The sequence below is a fragment of the Peromyscus maniculatus genome, chromosome 3, assembly GCF_049852395.1.
Source record: "Peromyscus maniculatus bairdii isolate BWxNUB_F1_BW_parent chromosome 3, HU_Pman_BW_mat_3.1, whole genome shotgun sequence".
Taxonomy (NCBI): domain Eukaryota; kingdom Metazoa; phylum Chordata; class Mammalia; order Rodentia; family Cricetidae; genus Peromyscus; species Peromyscus maniculatus.
Genome location: NC_134854.1, coordinates 145,097,530 through 145,120,587, shown reverse-complemented (window position 1 = coordinate 145,120,587; position 23,058 = coordinate 145,097,530). Strand labels below are relative to the sequence as shown.

Genomic DNA, 23,058 nt, shown 5'->3' with positions numbered 1-23,058 from the left:
TCCATAGCACCATTAAAAAAAAACAAAACAAAACCAAAGAATATTAACCTAAAGTTATCTTCTGAGATGAGGATCTCACATAGCCCAGGCTACCCTCAAACTTGATATGTAGCCCAAGATGACCTTAAACTTCTGATCTTCCTGCACGGCCGTGCTCAGCTTTATACCATCAGACCTAGGGCTGATCACATGCTAGGGGAATTCTCTGCCAACTGAGCTACGCTCCCCAGAACCCTTCCTTCTGTGAGGGCTGAATGCAGAATGTACCTAAGCTGTGTGGTCATCATGGGTCCACCTTTGTCTATGATACTGGAAATCAGCAAAACCACACAACCATGTAGACTCTGTATTGTCAGTACTGCAAAATGAGACAAAGGTTACCGGTGCCAGTGAAAATTAGACAGCAGGGTCAAAGCCTGGGTACGGCAAAGGGCTTAGCTTAAGAAGTACATGTCTGTGGGACAGACGACGTTGGCTGGAGGAGGAGGACTGTCTGATTCCTCTCACCCACACTTTCTTCCTTGATGATCACAGACCGCTGGGTCTCTGCAAATTCATGTTTTCACAGGGAGGAAGTCGGAAGTAGTTGGAGCGGCGGAGTCGTCTTGGAGGCAGGCCTGCCATCTGCCGGCAAAGCTCATCTAGAGGAAAAGCAGAGCATTATGGGAGGATGCCGGGCCGCAGCATGGGCTCTTGTAAGGGAAAGAGAAAATGCTTCCATGTGGGGTAATAAAAACATGAAGGAGGAGACGATCCGGGTTAAGGCATTCAGCTTTGCCACTTCTGGATACTTTCAACTTACTAGAAAGTTTCTAACTTTAATATGAACCTCAGTCCCTTTCTGTAAATAAGCATTAATACCTGCCTCAACGGTGTGTTTGTGAGGACTGAATAGAAACCATGTGTGCAAAATTAGTTTCCTTTATCCTCCCAGCTCCCAGTTCTCACCATGGACCTACTAAATAGAAAAATGAAGTCCAGTCATTCAGCCCGCATTTAGGTGTTTACTAACTGCAGTAAATCCCCCGAGGTACTTGAAAGCCTCGAGTTCCAAAAGCTCATAGTCAGTGTCAAGGTGTTTCCCTTGCAGGTGGCTTGCACAGAGCCAATGGGGGCAAGCAGTGAGTTTCCTTCTGCGAAGTCAACTACAGCTCTTACTCACCAGCCCAGGGCAAAGCTGGCTGCTGAGTCAAAAGGGACCGTGTCTGGTGTTGACACCAACCACAGCCACTGCTCGGGACTGTCCATGGGGAAGGTGAGAAGCATGCTTGTTCCCATCATGCATGATCTACAGCCACATATTTTGGAGCCTTGAAAATTATTCTTTTAACATCTTCCCACCTTCCTCTACTTTGGCAATTTCATAATATAAAGCACAAATGTTTTTCTTGAATTGGTGGAATGTTTATAATGTAGCTACCCTTTAAATATCGTACCTATTTTTTATGGTTCCTATCTAAACCCTACTGTCTCCAAATGTGTTCATGTGTCCGTGCTCTTTTTAGAGCTGTGAACATGGCTGATGATCAACCTGGCCTTTGAATCTATTATTTGTCATGATGACTTGGCTATTCCCCAGAACTTCTAAAAGATGACCTAGAACAGCCCAAGAAAGGCTAGAGAGACGGCTCAGCAGTTAAGAGCACTGGCTGCTCTTGCAGAGAACCCAGGTTCAGTTCCCAGCATCTACATGGTGGCTTCCAGCCATCTGGAACTTCAGTTTCAGGGTCCCTAATGCCTTCCTCTGACTCCCACAAGCTGTGTGCATATGTGTACATACATACATATGAACAAAACACTCATACACTAAAGATTTCTTCTTTTATCTAAAAAATAAAGTTTAGAAACAGCTTCAGAAAATTCTCACTATGGGAGAGATGGGGGTTGCAGTCTAGCTGGGAAGGGACCTCGGGGTACTTGGTTGGGATACAGACAGTTTGTTTATTTAGTGCAGCTTCCAATAGGGGCTGATGGAAAGCAAAAGAGTGGATCTTCTTACCTTTCATAGCTTCATGTTCTTTACAGACAAGTCGGGAACAGATCTCATTGTTGATGATATACATGCGCCGTAAGCTGCCCCGATGTCAAAGTCACAGTCAAGGGAGGAGACAGAGAAGGCATGAGAGGGGCTAGCCAGGGTCCCTCTTAATCCCTTATTCCCCACTGGCTTCACTCTGTCTAGATTTTCTTAAGTACATAATTTTTAAAAATCTTTCCCTCAGCAGAATGCAGGGGATGGAAACGGTTTTCATGATAAAAAACAAAACAAAAAGAAAGGGTGTTAATTACTGTTCTCAGTGGCACTTTTCATCTCTCACTAATGCTCCTGTCCATTGTTTTCCACTTCAGAGCTTGGTCTTTGGCTTCAGCTTGCAGTCAGCTGATGCAATACACCAGTGTCTCTCGCCATCTTCCTTCCTATGTGGCCCTCACCTCCACTGGAATCTATCAGACTGTTTTGTGGATAAACCCAGATGCCCAGTTCTAGGCAGCACCTTCAGAACTGGCTGGATAGGTCATGCTAACCACCTCTGCCCCATCAAAGACTGGGGCTCTGCGGTGAGGTTCCTTAAACAGTTACCGGCACAAGCATCCCCGGCCGTTCTAGGGTCTCTTACCTGGTGAAACAGACCTGATGAACGCACTGCTTTACTGGCCGATGGACAGAGTACAGTCTCGTGCAAGCAAATTTCTCATCCCGGCACTCTGCCCAACACATGAAAAAATAGGGACGTCCAAATAAAAACAGTTAATAAGCAAAGAGTTAACGGGTGGCAGGAGGGAGACAGAATGGAGGGAGATGGAGCAGTCTGCACAAAAATCATTTTTTTTATTTTTGTATTTTATTTCTGTATTTGGGGGCATGTCCTTCTTGCTTATCAAAAACAGAGCAAGAGGAAATTGACTCAGATGAAATTTAGGTGCTTCCCTGCCTGGAAGCAGAAGTAAGTGAAATAACTCATCTAGGAAAAAAAATGGTCTTTCTAGGACTATTCAGGTAGCTATGTGAACTGTGACACTGCAATCTGATGGCCTCTTTCTGAAGAATGAGAATTCTCAGGCACAGGGCCCTTGCTCTGTTCTCCTGGTCTCAGCTGTAGCTGCAGATCAGAATTACCAGGACATTACAGGAACCGATGTCAGCCATCTTGTCCACGGTAACATGGAGTCTGCAGTCAGGCTGATTTACATCCTACTTCATTAACTACCAAATAAAGTCCAAAGGTAGTCTAGGGAGAAGATGGTTTGAGGACCAGTCAAAGGGAGTCATGTCTTTCCCCGTGGCTTTTGGGATAGAAGATCATTTTGAAAAGAAGGAAAATAAACTTGGGAAGATGAAGAATCCCGAAATTACTCTCTGATGGAGAAATGGAAAGAAACTAGGAATGAGCCTAATACTCTTCAAAGAATGAGGGGTAAATTATCTATAGGGAGAAAAGCTTAAGAAAAAACGTACAAAAATAATCATAGCACTGGCTGCTCTTCTAGAGGTCCTGAAGACCATTCCCAGCACCCACAGAGTGGCTTACAACCATCTATAATGAGATCTGATGCCCTCTTCTGGTGTGCAGATATACATGTAAACAATGCACACAAAACCCATATGCATAGAGTACATGAATAAATAAATCTTACAAAGGAAGGAAGGAAGGAAGGAAGAGAGAGAGAGAGAAAAAGAGAGAAAAAGAAAGAGAAAGAGAGAAAAAAGAGAGAAAGAGAAAAAGAAAGAAAGAGAAAAAGAGAGAAAGAGAAAAAGAAAGAAAGAGAGAAAAAGAAAGAAAGAAAGAAAGAAAGAAAGAAAGAAAGAAAGAAAGAAAGAAAGAAAGAAAGAAAGAAAGAAAGAGAGAGACAGCTGCTGGTGGTAGTATATGCCTTTAATCCTAGTCCTCAGGAGGCAGAGGCAGGCAAAACTCTGAGTTCAAGGCCAGCCTGGTCTACAGAGCAAGTTCCAGGAAAGCCAGGGCTACACAGAGAAACCCTGTCTCAAAAACCCCCAAACCAACCAGCCAAACAAACAAAACAAAGCCAAAAAAATTAATTAATTAATTAATTAATTCAAGAAGTCCAAAGTCATGGGTAGAGCGAATATCCACTACAAAGAAAAGATATGTAATAATAATAATAATAATAATAATACTCAGAAGGCCCTGCGTATGTTCACGGCACCCACACCATCTATAACTACAGTTCCAGGGGATCTGATGTCCACTGCATGCATGTGGTGCACAGACCAACACGCAGGCAAAACATTCATACAGATAAAACAACAACAACAACAACCATACCTGCGGTAGCATTCCTGTCACCGGCTGAGGCTGGAAGGCAGAAATTTTATTCCATTATTAACAATTTTAGAAGTCACCACCTCTGTAACTACCATGTGGTTCCCTCAGACCCAGTCAGGATGAGAACCAATGAACTGACGTCTCTTGGTAACTCTGTAAGGGAAACCCTCACAGAATGATTTCAGCCACACAGGCAGAGAGACTTAGGAATGAAGAGACAATCCTGGCTTTCTCCTTTCTCTCACGTAGAGTTGAGGAATTTGTTGAATTAAAGGTATTGTTATCTTAATTGATGAAAAGGAATCATGGTGGTGCATGTCTACACCATGCACCCAGATGCAGAGGCAGGCAGATTACTGTGTGTTCAAGACCAGTTTGGTCTGTATAGAGTTCCAGGGCAGTCAGGGCTACGTAGTAAGACCCTGTCTCGCCAGGGCAGTGGTGGCGCATGCCTTTAATCCCAGCACTCGGGAGGCAGAGGCAGGCAGATCTCTGAGAGTTCGAGGCCAGCCTGGTCTACAGAGTGAGTTCCAGGAAAGGTACAAAGCTACACAGAGAAACCCTGTCTCAGAAAACAAAACAAAAAACAAAACAAAACAAAAAAAAAAACTGTCTCAACAACAAAAACAAAATTTTTCTAAAGAGTTGGGAGGTCTCCCTATGTGGCCCAGGTTGGTTTCAAACCTCTGAGCTTAAGTGATTCTCCTGCCTCAGCCTCTTGGGTGGCTGGGATTGCAAGCATATACCACCATTCTTAGCAGTAACTAGCAAATTATTGGAAGCATAGACAAAGGGCCCTGTTACTCAGACGACCTGCACCACTGCCCTGTAGGAGCCTCTCCCCAGACAAGGTCTCTTCAATGGAGGAGGTTCCTTTCCGTAGCCTCTTTGATGAGAGGTTTGGGGTAAAGAATAGGAGGGGCCAGGCTCATAGCCCACACTGACCTAGGTGTAAGTTTAATGTGCACCCAGCTTCCAGTTAGGAGCTAGAGGGGTGAGAACCAGATGGTCAGGAGAGTTATCTGGGATGACGTCACTGGAGGAGTTCTTGATAGAAAGAAAAGCAGGCAGAGACTAGATAACCTCATCTACTACATGCTTTCTCTCTCTTCTTTGAAAAAAATTAAACTTTGCTTTTATTTTATGTGTATAGGTATCTGCCTGCATGTATATCCCACGTGTGCAGTGCCTGAGGAGGCCAGAAGAGGGCACTGTATTCCCTAGGATTGGAGTTAGAGATGGTTGGGAGCCACCACGTGTGTGTCAGGTCCACCCCTGTGCTGACTAATTCCCAGTCCTGTTTCTCATTCAGGTCTCATTCCTGAAGCTGTGAATACACAGGTCTAACCAGTGTCTTATACAGGTCTTTTTTTTATTCATATTCAGCAAGCCACTACCAGTTTGGGTTGTTCTTCAGGTGAATGGCGTCACCAGCCACTCAGCATGGCTGGAGACTGGTCGTTGTCTCTCTGGCCTGCAGCTGACATTCCATTCCCATTTACTTGGCCTTTGTCCAGGCCATCCTTCAGTGGGATGAAAGTTCCAGGCTGCTTGGGGTTAAACCCCTTCTCTTTCTGGGTTCACAAACTGGGGAGCAGCCGTGGGCTGGGGTAGTGAAAGTGAGGGTGATTTTCCCAGCGCACAAACCTGACTAACACCTTCCCTCACCTAAGGCTTCCTTCAGGCTTTCCTTCGCACACTAAGCCTCTTACACTCATAGTCCTCCCCTGGAAGGGAGCCCCTCCTGCTGACTTGACTCAGTCTCCCATTCGCCTTTCAAGAAAAGCATCCAGTCAGTGGAACCCCGCGGAACACCCTTCCCTGATCCCCACACTGAGCACAGTCAGGAACACCTCTATCTAGTCTCTCACAGCAGCCTTTTGATTACCCCACTGAGAGCATTTTGTGGAACCCGATAACAACACACGACCTATTGTCTACCGGACAAAAGATATCTGATAGAAGAAATTCACTTTTGTTCACTTTTACATGTACGGCACAGAGCAGCTGGCTTTCCAAACTATTTGTTTAAAAAAAAAAAATAACCTAGGCATCTGGGTATTATGGCACACACCTTCAACCTCAGCCTTCAGGAGGCAGAGGCAGACAGATCTCTGAGCATCTGAAGCCAGCCTGGTCTATGGAGTGAGATCCAGGCCAGCCAGGCTACAGAGAAAGATCCTGTCTCAAAACAAAACAAAAAAGCAAAGAACACACAAAAATAACCACATAGGATGGGGTGCGGTTCAGCGTTGGAGCATTCGCCCGGCACGTGTGAGGGTCAGCACCCTAGGAACACAGCAGAAAGGAGCCCATCTCCTTTCCTACTTCGTGTTCTCTAAAAAGCCCGGTTTCCTCACATGCCACCCTCTGCTTGCCCTTTCACATTGGCTTGCAGATTTATCTCGCCTTTACCCGCCGAGTCTTGGAAACATTGAAAGACCTCGTCTCTGTATTTTGTATATTGAACTGCACAATTCCTGCTTGCCAGGGCTCAAAACTACCATTAATTAAAAAAAAAAAAATGGCTGGAAGGATGTATTACACCAACTGTAGTTCTGTTTAGGAGACTTCAGCAGCTGCCTTGCCTTCTGTATGGGCTCTGGGGAAAGCCCAGGATGGCCCTGGTGGCCTTGGGATACCAGATCTGAACTCACCCAGGTCATCTGTGGAAGGTGTGATATCAGCCAGAACTGAAAAGGCACAAAATAGTAGGTGTGAGCAGGGCCTTGAATTTCGAGGGGAAGGAGGAGCAGGACAAGGGAGTGTGGTGAGATCAACAAGGTATACGTCCAGGGAGGAGAATGATTTCAAGTAACTGGGGATGGTTTGGGATGCATATTGGTGCTCTCAACATATTTGTCTTTGGATATATTTAGTATACAGGTCTTTTTTTTTTTTAATATGTGTATTGGTGTTTTGTCTGCACGTATGTCTGTGGGAGGGTGTCAGAACCCCTGGAACTAGAGTTACAGACAGTTGTGAGCTGCCATGCAGGTGCTGGGAATTGAACCTGAGTCCTCTAGAAGAGCAGCCAGTGTTCCTAACTGCTGAACCATGTTAGCATTTAGGGTCCTGACAGGATACATCCTCAGCTGCAGCCACTAAGAGCACCCCCTGTGTGCATTTGCTAGGGTCCCTTATAAAAGACAGGCCCTGCCTGGCTCTTGCCTCTTTCTCTTCCTTTGCTCTCATCCCCAGGGACCGGTCTCTGTTTCTGTCCCTTTCTCTCCTCTCTCCCCAATAAAACTCCCATGGGGGCCCTATTGTATGGTGTGACTCCTTCTTGCCATTTTAAAAATGCAACAAACCATCTCTCCAGCCCCATACAGGTCTTTTGTTTTGTTTTGTTTTTCAAGACAGAATCTCTCTGGTTGCCCTGGATCTCGATCTGTAGACCAGGCTGGCCTCGAACTCATAGAGATCTGCTTGCCTCTGCCTCCTGAGTGCTGGGATTAAAGGCGTGCGCCATATAGGTCTTATTTTTAGCTATTGATCTACATTGTTCCCTCTTTTTTTTCCCACATTTGTTCGTTTAATTTGTGTATGTATGTGCCCACATGTGCACAGATGTGTATGTACATGTTACAGCACATGTGTATGGAGGTCAGAGGACAATTTTGGGGAGTCTGTTCTCTCCTTTTACCTTTTACTTTGCAGGTCAGCCCTGTTCCTTCCTTTTAGAGGACTAGCAAGCTTCTCTCTCCTTTTATAACTGTCAGTCACCGAATGACACGCCCACAACCCCCCAATGACACGCCCACAACCCCCCTTTTCCAGAGCTAAAAATAGGAGATTAACTCTCCAGGCGCTGGAATGAATATTGGGAGCGTCAGCGAACGTCACCTGTTTCGTCTGTAGCAGGGTCGTTCACCAGATCTGCAGAGACACAAAACGGACGGACAGACGGAAAGTGAGAGGAGGAACAGGGCTTCGGGACATGGGGAAGCCACGTGGGCCAGACGAGCCCGCTGCAGGGACATCCCAGAGAGAAAGGGAGGGATACTAAGGCTGGGCGACTCTGGAGTGATGGCGGCCACGAAGAAAGACAAAAGGGTGCTGTGTGAGCGAGCGAGCTCCGGTGGCACCTCTTCTCTGGACGGACCTCACTCTCAGCCCTTCCCCTCCCCAGTAGTAGTGGGTAAACACCCCCAATCCGGGCTGACTTACTAGGATCTTCTGTGAAGGTTTCGATCACATCATCTGAAAAAACAAACAGAACAGATTTTTTTTTTTTTTCCTGAGCATCCCACCCTTGCGCTTCCAGTACGTGAAACTGTCTGGCACAACACCCGGCACTATAAAGACTCTATGGCTGCTCTTCTTTGCCTGCCTATAATAATTTAAAAGGGCTTTTAGCCCTGACCAGCCAGGGAGATTTGCCTTGCCAAGCTCTAGTGCGTTAAATCCTGTTGACCTCGTCAACCTTTTCTTCAAACCCAGCGCACTTCAAATTTCTGAACAGAATGGTTTGTTCACAAATAAACAAGTAAACAAAATAGAGTAAAGTGTAAAAATAAGTTAAATAACTAAAACTAACACTAAATGACCAAATAATGGATACCCTCTTTGTGTGTGTGTGTGTGTGTGTGTGTGTGTGTGTGTGTTAGGCAGAGTCTCAGGTAGTCCAGGCTGGTGTGCGACTCACTATGTAACTGAGAGTGATCTTGAACTCCTAATCCTCAGGTCTCTGACTCCTAAGTGCTGGGATAATAAGCATGAGTGGCCATACCTGGTTATATGGAGTTGGGGGGCGGGGGTCAAACCCAGGGCTTTACGAATTTGGTGACCACATTACCAACTGAGCTACATCTCCAGCCCTGAAGGATCTATTTAAAGCAAAAATATTAATGGCGAAGTTGTCTCTTTTATTTTGAGATATGGTCTTGTTTGGTGTCCCCGGCTCACCTTCAGTTGGGAATCCTCCTGTCTCAGACTCTCAAATGCTGGGATTGTAGGTGTGAATTCACTCGGGCTTGACTAACGTTGTAATGTGTGCATGTATGTGTGTACGTACTTATGTATATCATACTTGGGAATGATCCAGAGCCTTACACATGCCAAGCACAGCTCCTCCAGTGCTAATGCGTATATTCTAATGTGTCTGACTCAAAAAGTGTATTAAAATTTTTTTTTGAGACAGGGTTTCTTTGTGTAGCCCTGGCTATCCCAGAACTCACTCTGTAGACCAGGCTGGCCTTTGACACTCAGAGATCTATCTGCCTCTGCCTCCAGAGTGCTGGTATTAAAGGCATGTGCCACCACCGCCTGGCAAAAAGTGTATATTTTTATTATACATGTTTTAAGGTGTACAACATGATGTTTTGATACACGTGTGCAAAGTGAAATGATTACTGCAGCCAAGTAGTCGCATTAATATACTATCTCCTCACATAGTCACCTTTTGTGTGTACGGGGGTAATAAAGTTTAAACACTATAGTCAGTACTATAGTCCACTGTGGCCTATAGTCAAAATCCACGCTTGCCCACTAGAGGTCAGCAAATTCACATAGTTTGCCTGCGCTTCCCCCCCTCCCCCACCTTTCATTTTTCTCAAGCTTCAGATTGTAAATCAGATTTAAACCTCTAAGAACAGATCTCCCCAGGAGCCAGGCATAGTGACACACACACAAGAACTGTGCATTGAAAACTTGTCATCCTGAGCCAGGAGTGGTGGCCCACACCTTTAATCCCAGCACTAAGGAGGCAGAGGAAGGCAGGCAGATCTCTGAGTTGGAGGCCAGCCTGGTCTACAAAGCAAACCAAAAAAGCAAACAAACAAAATAAAACCAGCCAAACAAACAAACAAAACCCACCAACAACAAGAAAACCCTGTCTCTCATCTTCTAGAAGTTTTTTTGTCAGGATCTCAGTACGTATGTAGCTCTAGGTATCCTGGAACTCACTATATAGATTAGGCAGCCTGGCCTTGAACCGAGATCCTCCTGCCTCTGCCTCCTGGATGCTGGTATCAAAAGTGTGTGCCACCAAGTCTGGTCTCAGAATATTTTTGAAAAGCAAAAGGTCACAAACTCCTAAAGAGTAAAAACAGATAAAAATAGCCATGCTGTCCTGGTCAGATCCCATCTCAGAGCCAGAGCCCTTTTCAGAGGTGACTTTTTTTGGCTATGGCAAAGCCTGCTGAAGCCTCAGGACATTCCCTGGTTCTTCTTGGGAGGCAGCACTGGACCCTGGGAGTATCTGCATCTCCACCCGGCCTTGCTGTGTGGCTCATGTCTATAATCTCAGCACTTGGGCAGTGAAGGCAGGAAGATCCAATGTTCAAAGTCAGTTTACATGAGACATTGTGTAAAAGAAAAAAAGAGAGGAGCCGGGTATGGTGGAGCATACCTTTAATGCCAGCACTCAGGAGGAAGAGGAGGGCGGATCCCTGTGAGTTCGAGGCCAGACAGCCAGGACTGATACACAGAAAAACCCTGTTTCAAAAAAAAGGGAGGGAGGGAGGGAGGGAGGGGGGAGAATTCTGTGGGCCTGAGGCACACACGTGGTACATGAACACACATGCAGGCAAAACATACATACACATAAGATAAATAAATCTAAAAAACATTTAAGGAGAAAGGGTTTCTTTTATTTTAAATTACCTCATTTGTATGAGTGTTGTATTTGCATATATGACTGTGTGCCACATTGTGCCCCATGCCCAAGAGAGGCCAGAAGAGCCAGGCGGTGGTGGCGCACACCTTTAATCCCAGCACTTGGGAGGCAGAGGCAGGTGGATCTCTGTGAGTTCAAGGCCAGCCTGGTCTCCAAAGCGAGTTCCAGGAAAGGCGCAAAGCTACACAGAGAAACCCTGTCTCGAAAAACCAAAAAAAAAAAAAAAAAAAAAAAAAAAAAAAAAAAAGTGAGAGAGAGAGGCCAGAAGAAAGCTCTGGATTCCCTGGAACTCATGCATCCGAGGCTGGGTTTGAAATTCCCATTTATCCCTCAATGGCTGACCACCACATCCAGCTCAGAACAAGTTTTTTTTTGTTGTTGTTGTTGTTGTTTGTTTTTTGTTTGTTTGTTTGGTTGGTTGGTTTGGTTTTGGTTTTTCTCTCTGTATCCCTGGCTGTTCTGGAACTCACTCTGTAGACCAGGCTGGCCTTGAACTCAGAGATCCACCTGCCTCTGCCTCCAGAGTGCTGGGTTTCAAGGTGTGCACCACCACTGCCCAGCCCAAGTTTTGATAAAAGGGAATCCATGCCTGTTCCATTTCCAGAGGATATTTGACAAATTACGGACTGAGATCATTGTAATGGTTGTGAAGGGGTGGTAGGGCTTCCTCAGGGTGGACCTCAGTCCCTCCCTATCCAGCCTCTAGAGGCTAGCCCACATTCCAGTCTACCCACACAGAGAAGAGTGAGGTCACGGTGGAGCAGCTGGGAGTGTATGCTGTTTGGCTGTGGGACTGCAGGGCCAGTTCCTCAGTGTCCGGATCAATTTCAGTTTGAAGAAGTCTGCAAGAACAGCCACCATCTAAATGCTTCCTTTAGGGCTGGAAAGTCATGGAAAGGAAATCTCAGGACAGTCACAGCAGAATGGCTGCTGGAAAACCAGAGCACAGAACAGGTCCTTAACCAGCTTGAAGGATCCAGCTCAGGCGGTAAATTAGCTTTTACTATTGCTAAAATCTGTAGGTTCAGACACTCGGATCTTTTTTTCTTTTCTTTTTAGACAAGGTCTCACTACATAGTCCTGGTCTGGCTTGGAACTCGCTATGTAGACCAAGCTGGCCTGAAACTCAAAAATCCACCTCCTGAATGCTGGGAATTAAAGGAACCACCACAACTCAGCCGACAGCTGGCATCCTTTAAAATGAATTAAGATTAAATATATCAGAAGGCACTGTGCTTTACAAGCATAAAGCATTATTTTATAATTTTGTTTGTTTTACATATGTCCCTAATATATATTTATTGCTGTAGGTACTGGTACAGAAGATTAAAATATAGAAATAAGATAGCTATAATTGTGCGTGCCTTTAATCCCAGCACTGGGAAGGCTGAGGTAGGAGGATCTATGAGTTCAAGACCAGCCTGGTCTGTAGATGGAGTTCCAGGCCAGCTGAGGCTACACAGTCAGACCGTGTCTCAAAAAAGAAAGAAAGGAAAAAAGAAAGAAAAGAAAAGGACTCAGAAGGGGCTGGATATAGCTCAGTGGGTCGAGTCCTTGCCTAGGACACATAAAACATGGTTCAATTCTCAGCACCACATTAACCAAGTTTGTGTGTGTGTAGAAAAAGCCTGACAAGACTTCCTACCATGACTTTGCATTTCAGTTTTCTGCTGTTCATGTGCATAGATCGGTGCTTTTTGGAGGCTGAGTGTGTAGACCAGAGGTCAGCATTATCTTAGCTTTGTGTGGCCTTGGGTTTAATCCACAGCATCACAAAAAGTAATAAAGAAATAAAGCAGAATTCCCTGGTCAGTAAGGAAAGAAAAAGTAGGAATGAAGCTCACTTGTAAGGCACTTGCCTAATGTGTAAAGACCTGGGTTCGGTTTTCAAGACTGCCAAGCGTGGTAGCGCACACCTTTAACCCCAGCACTTGGGAGGCAGAGGCAGGTGGATCTTTGTGAGTTCGAGGCCAGACTGGTCTACAGAGGGAGTTCCAAGACAGGCAGGGCTACACAGGCTACACAGAGAAACCCTGTCTCAAAACAAACAAACAAACCCAAAATGAACAAACAAGATTGCAGATAATAATATAATAGTAATGCTTCCTATAAGGATTGATTGGTGTTTTCTTGAATGAGGAAAAAGATGTGTAGAGAGTAAAAGGAAGAGGTTGACATAGAGAGCATCTATGAACAGATGTTCCCGTGAGAATGAAGAAGGAGAAGAGGTTTTATGAATGGGATGACGGGATTGTGGGTACCGGTGGTCCTACTTTTCACACCTTGGCACTGTAGCTCTCTGTCCTAGGACAGATTCTGGTCTGAGAGTCTCATGACGTATCCCTGGCTGGCCTTGAACTCAATCCGCTTGCCTCCTCTCCCTGAGAGCTGGGATGTGCCACCTTGCCTGGCCCTAGCTCTCCCTCGTCTCTCTCACCCTGACGAGGACCCCATCGAACCCAGAAGACACACTTCACCTACCTCCTCGTTGACCACGGACCCCTAGGGGTAGCCAGCCTGTCACAAAGAAAGAAAAGCGGTGTGAGCGACCCCGGCTCTCTCCACCGTAACACTTTCATGAGATGAACCAGAATACAACGGAAAAATTGTGTATTATCTTTGTGATTTGTCCCTTTATATTTTGACACAAGGCCACTAGGCTATGCACAAAACTAATCAATCATTAAAAAAAAACAACAACACCACACTCCAGAAAGACAAGTTCTTGAGAACAAAGCCCACTCTTGTTCTGCCCTGACTCAGTTTCCCCTCTTGTCCTCCAATTCCAACCAGGCAGGGCCATGCGGTCTTTGCAGCGTGTCTTGCCGGAGCCCACAGCTCCTCAATCAGCTGCACCCCTGGGCAAGGCAGAAGAATTGCTTTGTCAGCCTGCATCTGGCAGAAGAGGGGGGAATACAGTAGCATTTCTTCAAAGTCCAGGGGTGCTTTCCGGGGCCGATCCTTGAGCTGGATTCCACGGCCCTCGTGAACACTGCTTTTCTTTGGTGTGGAGGTGCAGCCAGCGCTTCCCTCTCGTGTGTAAATACACTTGTGTGTCTGCCCAAGCAAGCGTGAGGCGTTAGCGTGCAGGTGTTTGCTGCTTTCCCTCGAGGATTTTTAAGGTGGTCCAATTTCCTAACAGGTGGTCTCTCCCTGTTTGAGTAACTTCTTGTCCCTTTGGTGTTGGTTGAGTTATGTATCTATATGCAACGCTCTTTCAGTGATGAGTAAGCACCTGCATTTTAACCTCCCGTTAGTTTCTTGGGTACCCCACATCTAAGGTCACCTCTCGTCACACCTTTGTCTTCATCGCAGCGTTATCTCCCCCCAGGCCCCGTCGGCCTCGGTCCCCTACCATCTAACCCACAGCCCCGGCACATGCAGAGCTGAGGAGCTGCTGTGTTGAAGAATCAAAGCAGGGACTCACCGGAGGGCATAACGAGTGCCATGACCAGCAGCAGCGCCTTGGGCCCGAAGAACGGCATATCTAAGAGAGGCAGGGGAGAGTAAGACCACGATGCTGAGGGATGGCAGTGCCTCACTCGGGGGAAAGATGCCCTGTATCCCCTCTCCCTGCGTCACCCCCGAAACCTTCTTCCTTTCTCTTTTCGGCTCAGACCTTTTCTTATCTTTCACCCACCATTCATTTCCCTCAAATCTATCCTTTGACCCCCCCGCCCCCTTACCTTTCTACAGAGAATGTTTTTCAATGTGAGTCTCCTTACATCGTCCAGGCTGGTCTTGAACTCTTGGGTCAAGCCACCCCCCTTTCTCAACCCACTGGGTAGCTGGGGATACAGGCATGTGACCAGGAGGATCTTTGTCTCCCATTAAACCATACTTGGCCCTGTCCTGTAGCCTCTTTCACTCTTAATACCTAACCCTCCCTTTGTGTGTCTGTGTCTTTTTAAGTATCATCCGGTCATCTCGGCGCACCCTCTCTTTTGAATTCCATGCATAATTGGGAGAGGGCTCCACTCTAAGTTAGGGACATTCTTTACCCTTCTGTGCACACATGCACACGCACACGCAGGCACACACAGTCATTCCTCCTATGTAGTTTTGTAAACAAACTCACTGTCTACAAGTGCTCCGCTCTGTCCACCGTGTCCTCTGGCTGCTGAATGTGTCTGTCCTTCTCACGCTTTTCCGCTGTTCCACTTGGGCTGGGAAATGAGATGAACAGAGCCACACCCTTGGAAGGACTTCAGATTTGGCCTATTCTGAAACAATGAGATGAGGGAGAGAAAAGGGGGGGAGAGAGAGAGAAAGAGAGAGAGAATGGGCCAGGCCAGAGGCTTAGAAAGCAGTGTTACAATAAGGTTGGAATGAGAAGGGAGATGGGAATTGGCAGTCCCTCACACCCTCATTCCTAAGGTTATGACCACACTGGAGAGGGAGCGAAGGGCTGGCCCAAGCCCACATCTGCCCTCCTTCCGTCAGCCCACTTTGCCTCTCGCTGTTTGGCCCAGCTTGCCTTTCTTCCTTGGGTTCCTGTTTATCGCTCGCCCTTGGCATGTTTTCCTGAATCTCACCAGACTGTTTCTATCTCTCTGGCTTCCTCCTGTGCTTAGATCATCACTCCTTTCTCTCTTCTCCCTCCTCTCTTTCCTTCTCGCCCCTCTTCTCCCTTCCTCCCCTCTCCCCTTCTCTCCACTCTCTTGTCTGAGTCGGGGTCGCTCAGGTTGACCAGGCTGATAGCGAACTACTCCCTCCCCATGCTCCCTGTGGAAGGCAAGATGTGCTGAAATGTCTGTTCCTCCAGCCTCCACCTCCCAGGCGTGTGTCACTGTGGTGTGCTGGGGTTCCAACCCAAGGCTTCACGAACGCTAGACAAGCCTTCCACTGAGTTACATTCCCAGCCCCTGTCTTCCTGGCTGACCTGGAACTTATTATGTAGACCAAGTCAGCCTCCAATTTGGGGTTATCCTCCTACCGAAGACTTCCAAGTGCTGGGATTACAGGCTTGCACTCCCATGTCTGGTCTTTGATGGTTGTTTTTTTTTGGGGGGGCGGGGGTTCAAGACAGGGTTTCTCTGTGTAGCTTTGCGCCTTTCCTGGAACTCGCTTTGGAGACCAGGCTGGCCTCGAACTCACAGAGATCCGCCTGCCTCTGCCTCCCGGGTGCTGGGATTAAAGGCAGGCGCCACCACCGCCCAGCCGATGTTTTTATATAATATATATCTTGCAAATTTCTACTAATACAGCCTTGTGTTACAAAGATTAAGAGTAGGGCTGGAGAGATGGCTCAGAGGTTAAGAGCACTGGTTGTTCTTCCAGAGGTCCTGAGTTCAATTCCCAGCACCCACAGGATGGTTTATAATCATCTGTAATGAAGTCTGGTGTCCTCTTCTGGCCTGCAGGGATGCAGGCAGAACTTGTATGCATAATAACTAAATAAATATTAAAAAAAAGATTAAGAGTAAGAACCTTCCTTTTCTTTTTTTTTTTTTCCATCACAGGCAATTTATTTTGTTCTATTCATTCACAGTTAATACAGAAAATACTTGGAAACATTTCCATATAATGTTTGACACAGAAATCATCAAATAGAAGTATACAATGTTGACAGGAGGCAGTACATTTATAATTTATAACCCCAAATGTATTTATAAATTAGAAATGGAAAGATCTACAAATGAAATTATGAAGGTTCACCAAAGTCATTTAATCTGTCAGTTTCTCATTCATGTTTATGTCTTAATAATATTCTATTGTATGAATAAGCCACATTTTATTTCTCTCCAGTATTTGATAGCTATTTGAGTTGTTTTAACTTTTTTACTATTAGCAACACACTGCTGTAAACCTTCATGTACATGTTTCATAGGTGCACATTTTCAGTAGTTTGAGGATATATTCCTAAAGGTAGAATTGTTCAGTAACAGAGTAACAATGTTTTGCATTTTGACCAACCACCAAATTGTTTTGCCAAAGTGGCACACCATTTCACAATCTCACCAAATCCTTGTTTTTAAGGCTCTGATTTTTGTACAAAAGCATTCAATCATTCTGTCAGACCAAACCAGGAAAAGTAAGCTATAGTTCAGAGCTGTTCTATTCCATTTACTATGCAAAGCCATTCTTGGCGTTTGCAACTCTCAGCCCTTTTGAGTATTCTTACAGTGTTCACCTTTTCCTCCACCACTTTTTTTTTTCTTCTTTTCTTCTGGTTTATTTCTATCTATTACAAATGTATAAAAAATCCTCCATCAACGCTGCTGATAGCAGCAGAACCTTGAGAAATATACCTTTGGTTTGCCTCAGAAAAGGAACACATATTGCACTGTAAAGTTTATAAAATTGGCACAAAACATTGTGATAATGTTACAATACCAGTTTTAAGAGTTCAGTGACTAATGGGGAGCCGATGGGATACATGCAGAACTGTGAAAGCGATCTCACTTAGCCAGTTGTACACGTAGACTGTAAATCTACATTCAGATCATTTCTGAACTAAGACTATTATCTCAGTTGATCTGTTGAGGTCAACCAGGAAACCCTAAAATATACCTTGATTTTTGCAAAAAACAAAATAAGGGGAGGGGTTTCTTCAGCATTTCAGTCCACGAGTAACAGTATCCTAACAGGCAAAGTGTTCTCTCACTGTCAACATAGAATGAACTGCTGCTGGAGGTCAACTTGGGCTTTAATTTGCATTAGCACTTACATGCATAGTAGTCCAAGTTGTTGACCTCATGACTTTAAAAAGTAACTCTAAAAAAGTAAAATGGCCCTTCTTGGAAAACTAAAGAAAGACATCCAGCCACAGTTGAAAAGAGTCTCATCAAAACAATATACCCTTTTATGAATTATGCCTCAATTTAAAAAAAAAAGTAGCCCCAAATAAGCAGCTCTGAAAAAGAAAATATAACTTAAGATATTTGAAAAAAACAAGGTGAATACAGGTTCAAAAATAATTAAGATACATTTTCTTAAGGCTACCTAGAATTAGGCTTTAAAGAATTCTACCATTTCAAGTTTACCACTGGTTACTAGATACCTATTTACAAACAAGATGTTCACCTTTTTTGTTCCTTTATCAAGAGAAAAATCTACCTTCAGACTATGAGGGTGGTGATGGGGATGGACTAGAAAACAAGATTCAAACAATCCTATGCAAATATCACATTTTTCAAATGGAAGAACTCCAAACTGCACTAGAAGTTCCAATCACTAAGACACTTTCCATTGAAATGATTTAAGTACAACTACATGGCACCAAGGTTTAGGCCTAATATAGGCCTGACAACCAAGTCCTTGTTTTCTGGAAGAAAGGCCTCAAAAGTCCCACTCAATTCCACATAACAATACTTCAAAGATCAATTAGGTTTTCCTTTCCTTAATATTTTTGTTTTTGACTTCTAATCTTAAAGACTAGATTAAAAGTTAGCTCATTTCCCAGAAGGCATTGCTTCCCTTTGCTCTATGAAAGAGTCCACCAAGACCTCTTCCTCAAAACCATCTAGCCCCCAGCCTCCAGCCTGTGCTTGTGATGCATCTTTCTCAACATCCTGAAAAGGTAATGTAGGTAAAATATGCTCATAAACATTAAAACTAGTTGTTAGAAAGACGTAACTAGCTTTATAATTTAAGTTTTAAAACATAAATACTTGCAGCTTAATCTGCACTGACAATGATTGTCAAAGCCTAGAATTCAACATTTACAAATTCTCATTTACACACACAAAACACACTATTATCACACAACTTGTGTCTTGAGAGATTCTTCTGCTTTTTAAATCTTTGGCCTCCCAGTCAATCCCAAGTTCAACCAACTTTTCCGAGTTCTGGTAGTTACCTGGACCACTGAGGCATTGCCACAATACTTCTTCTCCTTTGAAACATCCTTTTTCTCTAGATATTAGGATAGCTACACCAGCTTGTTTCTTCTGTGGTGTATGTTGGTGTGGGATTCTCTATTGCTTGATTTTTCATGAATGTGTTTAGCTTCTTTGGGTTGAATTTTCCCTTCTAGTGCTTTCTGTAGGGCTGGGTTTGTAGACAGGTATTGATTAAATCTGGTTTTATCCTGGAATATTTTGTTTACTCCGTCTATGGTGATTAAGAGTTTTGCTGGGTATAATAGTCTGGGTTGGTATCCGTGGTCTCTTAGTGTCTGCATGAGATTTGTCCATGATCTTCTAGCTTTCATAGTCTCTATTGAGTAGTCTGGTGTTATTCTGATGGGTTTACCTTTATATGTTACTTGGTCTTTTTCCTTTGCGGCTCTTAATATTTTTTCTTTGTTCTGTGTGTTTAGTGTTTTGATTATTATGTGGTGAGGGGACTTTTTTTTTTGGATCCAGCCTATTCGGTGTTCTGTAAGCTTCTTGTATCTTCATAGGTATTTCTTTCTTTAGGTTAGGAAAGTTTTCTTCTATGATTTTGTTGAATATATTTTCTGTGCCTTTGAGTTGGTATTCTTCTCCTTCTTCTATCCCTATTATTCTTAGGTTTGGTCTTTTCATGGTGTCCCAAATATCCTGGATGTTTTGTGTTACGACTTTTTTGTCTTTAGTGTTTTCTTTGACTGACGAATCTATTTTCTCTATCGTGTCTTCAGTGTCAGAGATTATCTGTTCCATCTCTTGCAATCGGTTGAACCTTCCTTTTCATATTTGAGTCATCTGAACACTCTACATCTTTTGAGAAAAAAAAAAAACCTTTTATTTGGAAAACAACAAGAAGAAAACTAAATAACCAAAACAAAACTTCCTTTATACAGGTGAAGTGGAGGGCGCAATTCACTTTTCTTCTTAAACACCTCTGAAGAAGCTGGGCACGGTGGCAGCACCAGGGAGGCAGAGGCAGGAGGATCTCTGTGAGTTCCAGGTCAACTTGGTCTATCTAGGGAGCTCCAGGACAGCTAGGGCTACATACCTTGTCTCAAAAAATAAATAAGTAAATAAATAAAATAATGAACTCTACTGATGGAGGGGGAAAAGCAGCTTACAATCTACCTAAGATGAACAAAAGTGTCGCTTACTAAGCTAGTGTCTCTGGCTCCATTCTCTGTCTCTTGTGTCTCTTGCTCTTTTCCTCGGCCCCCATCGGCCCCCACCGTGGTCAGCAACACCACAGCTGGCTCACCTTCCCTGGAGCAAGGCCTCTTCCTTCAGCCCCGGCACGGCACGTCTGTTTCCTTGAACTCGTGGACCGTTTGGCTTCCCTTGGTCCGGAGCTTCTTGCTGCTCCTCGTTGTTATTTATTTATTTATTTTTTTATTGCTTCTTTCCCACACATCCTTTTATCACTTTCCATGTCCCTTAGTTGTAGGTTACTTGGTTACCCGTTCTCACTTCTGGCTTTGCCTAGTGCTTCTTCTTCTTCTTTTTCTTTCTTTCTTTCTTTTTCTTCTTCTTCTTCTTCTTCTTCTTCTTCTTCTTCTTCTTCTTCTTCTTCTTCTTCTTCTTCTTCTTCTTCTACATTTTATAAAATCTTTATTGACAAATCACTCACATAGTACACAACTTGCCTGTTTGCACAGTTTGATAGACTTTAGTCCAGCATCCTCATAGGCCCATGACACCATCACCACTTTCTATTTTAGAACATCGCTGTCTTCAATGTCATACACACATATAATGTATGGTGATTACATTCCACCTTAGTTTTTTAAATGAACACAATATTTTCAGTTGTAACCATTTTTAAGTTCACAATTCAGTGACATGAATTACATTCAAGATATTAATTACACTCATGATATTCATTAATTACACTCATGATATTAATTACATTTGTGATAGTCATTGATTATATTTGCAGTATTCATTCAATAACTATATTTATGATATGATTTATTACATTCATGATATTATGTCCTGATACTACTGTCCATTTGTGGGGCTTTTCCATCACACAAAACAGAAACTCTGTACTCAGGAAATCATTGCTCTATATTCCTTTCTTCTCCATCTTGAGATAATGTCTAATCTTTCTGTCTCTAGGAATTTGTATATTCTATATATTTCATGTAATACAATTCTATAGTATTTTTCTTTTTTAATGAAAAAATATTTTATGTATAACTGCAGGAGAAATAATACACAGATAGCTTGAACATAAAAACAGGTTATAATCCAAAAGTCCAGGGTTATCTGAAACTGGAAAATACTTTCTCTGTAGAAAATAGTAAAAATGATAACATTTCCCAATAAGCCCTTTTAAGCCAAATAATAGCTGAATTATACATATAAATATTATTTAGATTCTGGGATACAGAAGAAACCTCTCTTCTCTGTTTAGAGAGCTATGTTTTACTTAAGTTGTGTAAGTGAGATTCCTATGCATCTTCCCCTTCACTGTTGGATTTACGGCAGACATTTTTCTATAGACTAATCCATAATCTACAAAGATTTTAGCCTCCATTCCTGAAAGTACAGCCAGCATATTCTTTCATCAGCTTGATACGGTACAAATTCTTATCCTAAGAGTGAAATGTTTCACTAAAGCTTGCCCAGTGATTTGGCAAACCCAAAACTTATTATAAGCCACAGTCGCCCTAGGGTCCTCCCTGCTATATACATAGCCTCCCTGGTTCTGTGGGTTGCAGTCTGAATGTCCTTTGCTTTATATCTAGTATCCACTTATGAGTGAGTACATACCATGTTTGTCCTTCTGGGTTTGGGTTACCTCACTCAGGATGATATTTCCTAGTTCCATCCATTTGCCTGCAAATTTCTTGTCCTTGTTTTTCTCTGCTGAGTAGTACTCCATTGTGTATATGTACCACATTTTTTCATCCATTCTTCAGTTGAGGGGCATCTAGGTTGTGTTCAGGTTCTGGCTATTACGAATAATGCTGCTATGAACATGGTTGATGCCTAGTGCGTCTTAAACGTTTTCTTTAAAAAGGCTTGTTTCCTCCGCTCCTCTGGGAACGCCAGCCCTTTTCATTTCACTGTGATTTGAGGAGAGTATGTAAATTCTAGGTGTCACATGAAACCTTTAGGAAGCGTCCCATCTTTCCTTCAGGAGATCTGGCCTTGTTTAGCTTAACTCAGCTTCCACTTCCCTTTCTTTCCTCAAGGAGCACTATCAGGTTGTGTGTGCTTCTGGCCAGGGACTCTACAGACTTCTTTGCAGACTGGATGCTATCAGACACAGAAATTTATTTTATTTTATTTTTGAGACAGGGTCTCTCTATGTAGCCCTGGCTGTCCTGGAACGCTCGATGTCAGATGTTCTCAACATGTGGGTCACAAACCATGACCCCTCTGGGCGTCTAACGACACAGGGGTCGCCTAAGACTACCAGAAAACACATTACGATTCATAACAGCAAAACTACAGTTATGAAGCAGCAATGAAAACAATTGCATGGTTGGGGGCCACCACAGCATGAGGAACTATATTAAAGAGTCGCAGCATTAGGACAATTGAGAACCACTGCTCTATGTAGACCCGACTCTCTTTGAACTCACAGAGATCCTCCTGCCTCTGCTTCCCAAGTGCTGGAACCAATGGTGTGCGCCCCAGTGACAGCACAGCAAATACTGACCTCTTACATGCTCTCTGCAAAGTCACTCTCAGCTGAATATTGATGTTTGCCTTCATCATCTAGCTGCTCTTTTATGTCATCAGGGCTGCAGCAGCTGGGAAGCCTTTAATACAAACATGTCTTTTATACACCACTTTCGTACCCAGCTGTCTCCTCAGGGAGGGAGCTGCGTGGAGATCTTCTGACTTGAGTTGTTTGCACTGACTTCCATGAGTTTTGCCTTTGATTTGCTCAGTGCTTGTGTGAGAGTCAAAGTTACATTTTAAGTTTTAATCATCATGCCTTAGAGATCCATGAAACAAAAATAACTCTGATCTGCAGACCTCGTGCCCAAGGACAGATAGTTCCTGAAATGCTGGAGGCTGTTATTGTTTATGGGAGATAACAAGTCACAAGTTTCACTCCCCTAAACAAGTTTGTTTGCCCCATCTACACCAGATGTGCTTGGTCACATGTGGGCGGGAGATTCACAGGCAGGAAACGCATCAGGATGTATGCTTGCCCCTGATTGGACCTCATGGGAAATGCAATGAACTATGGGTTTCCCTTCTTAAACTCCTACAAACCATGACTTGGGGCCATTTCCCAGGAACCTGGGTGTGGATCTGGCCAGAGCCCATCCACCTGGATAGTGTTTAATTAAAGCTT

The 23,058-nt window shown here is 44.0% G+C and overlaps 1 protein-coding gene across 4 annotated transcripts; it reads right to left on the bottom strand.

The window, feature by feature from the left end:
- Positions 1-331: 331 nt before the first annotated feature.
- Positions 332-15,128, bottom strand: Mfap5 (microfibril associated protein 5). 4 transcript variants are annotated; one of them, XM_042274076.2, is made up of 10 exons: positions 14,984-15,128; positions 14,333-14,392; positions 13,387-13,422; positions 8,457-8,489; positions 8,133-8,165; positions 6,944-6,979; positions 4,287-4,316; positions 2,619-2,706; positions 2,000-2,073; positions 332-641 (listed from the first exon to the last, which is right to left on the bottom strand). In XM_042274076.2, exons 2-10 carry the CDS (start codon positions 14,388-14,390, stop codon positions 529-531), a joined length of 501 nt encoding a protein of 166 aa, XP_042130010.1. In that variant the 5' UTR covers positions 14,391-14,392; positions 14,984-15,128; the 3' UTR covers positions 332-528. The 4 variants fall into 4 exon arrangements, with proteins under 4 accessions (XP_042130010.1, XP_076424020.1, XP_076424021.1 ...); XM_076567905.1 differs by lacking the exon at positions 14,984-15,128 and adding an exon at positions 14,592-14,648; XM_076567906.1 differs by lacking the exon at positions 6,944-6,979 and having other exon boundaries at positions 14,984-15,126.
- Positions 15,129-23,058: the final 7,930 nt, after the last annotated feature.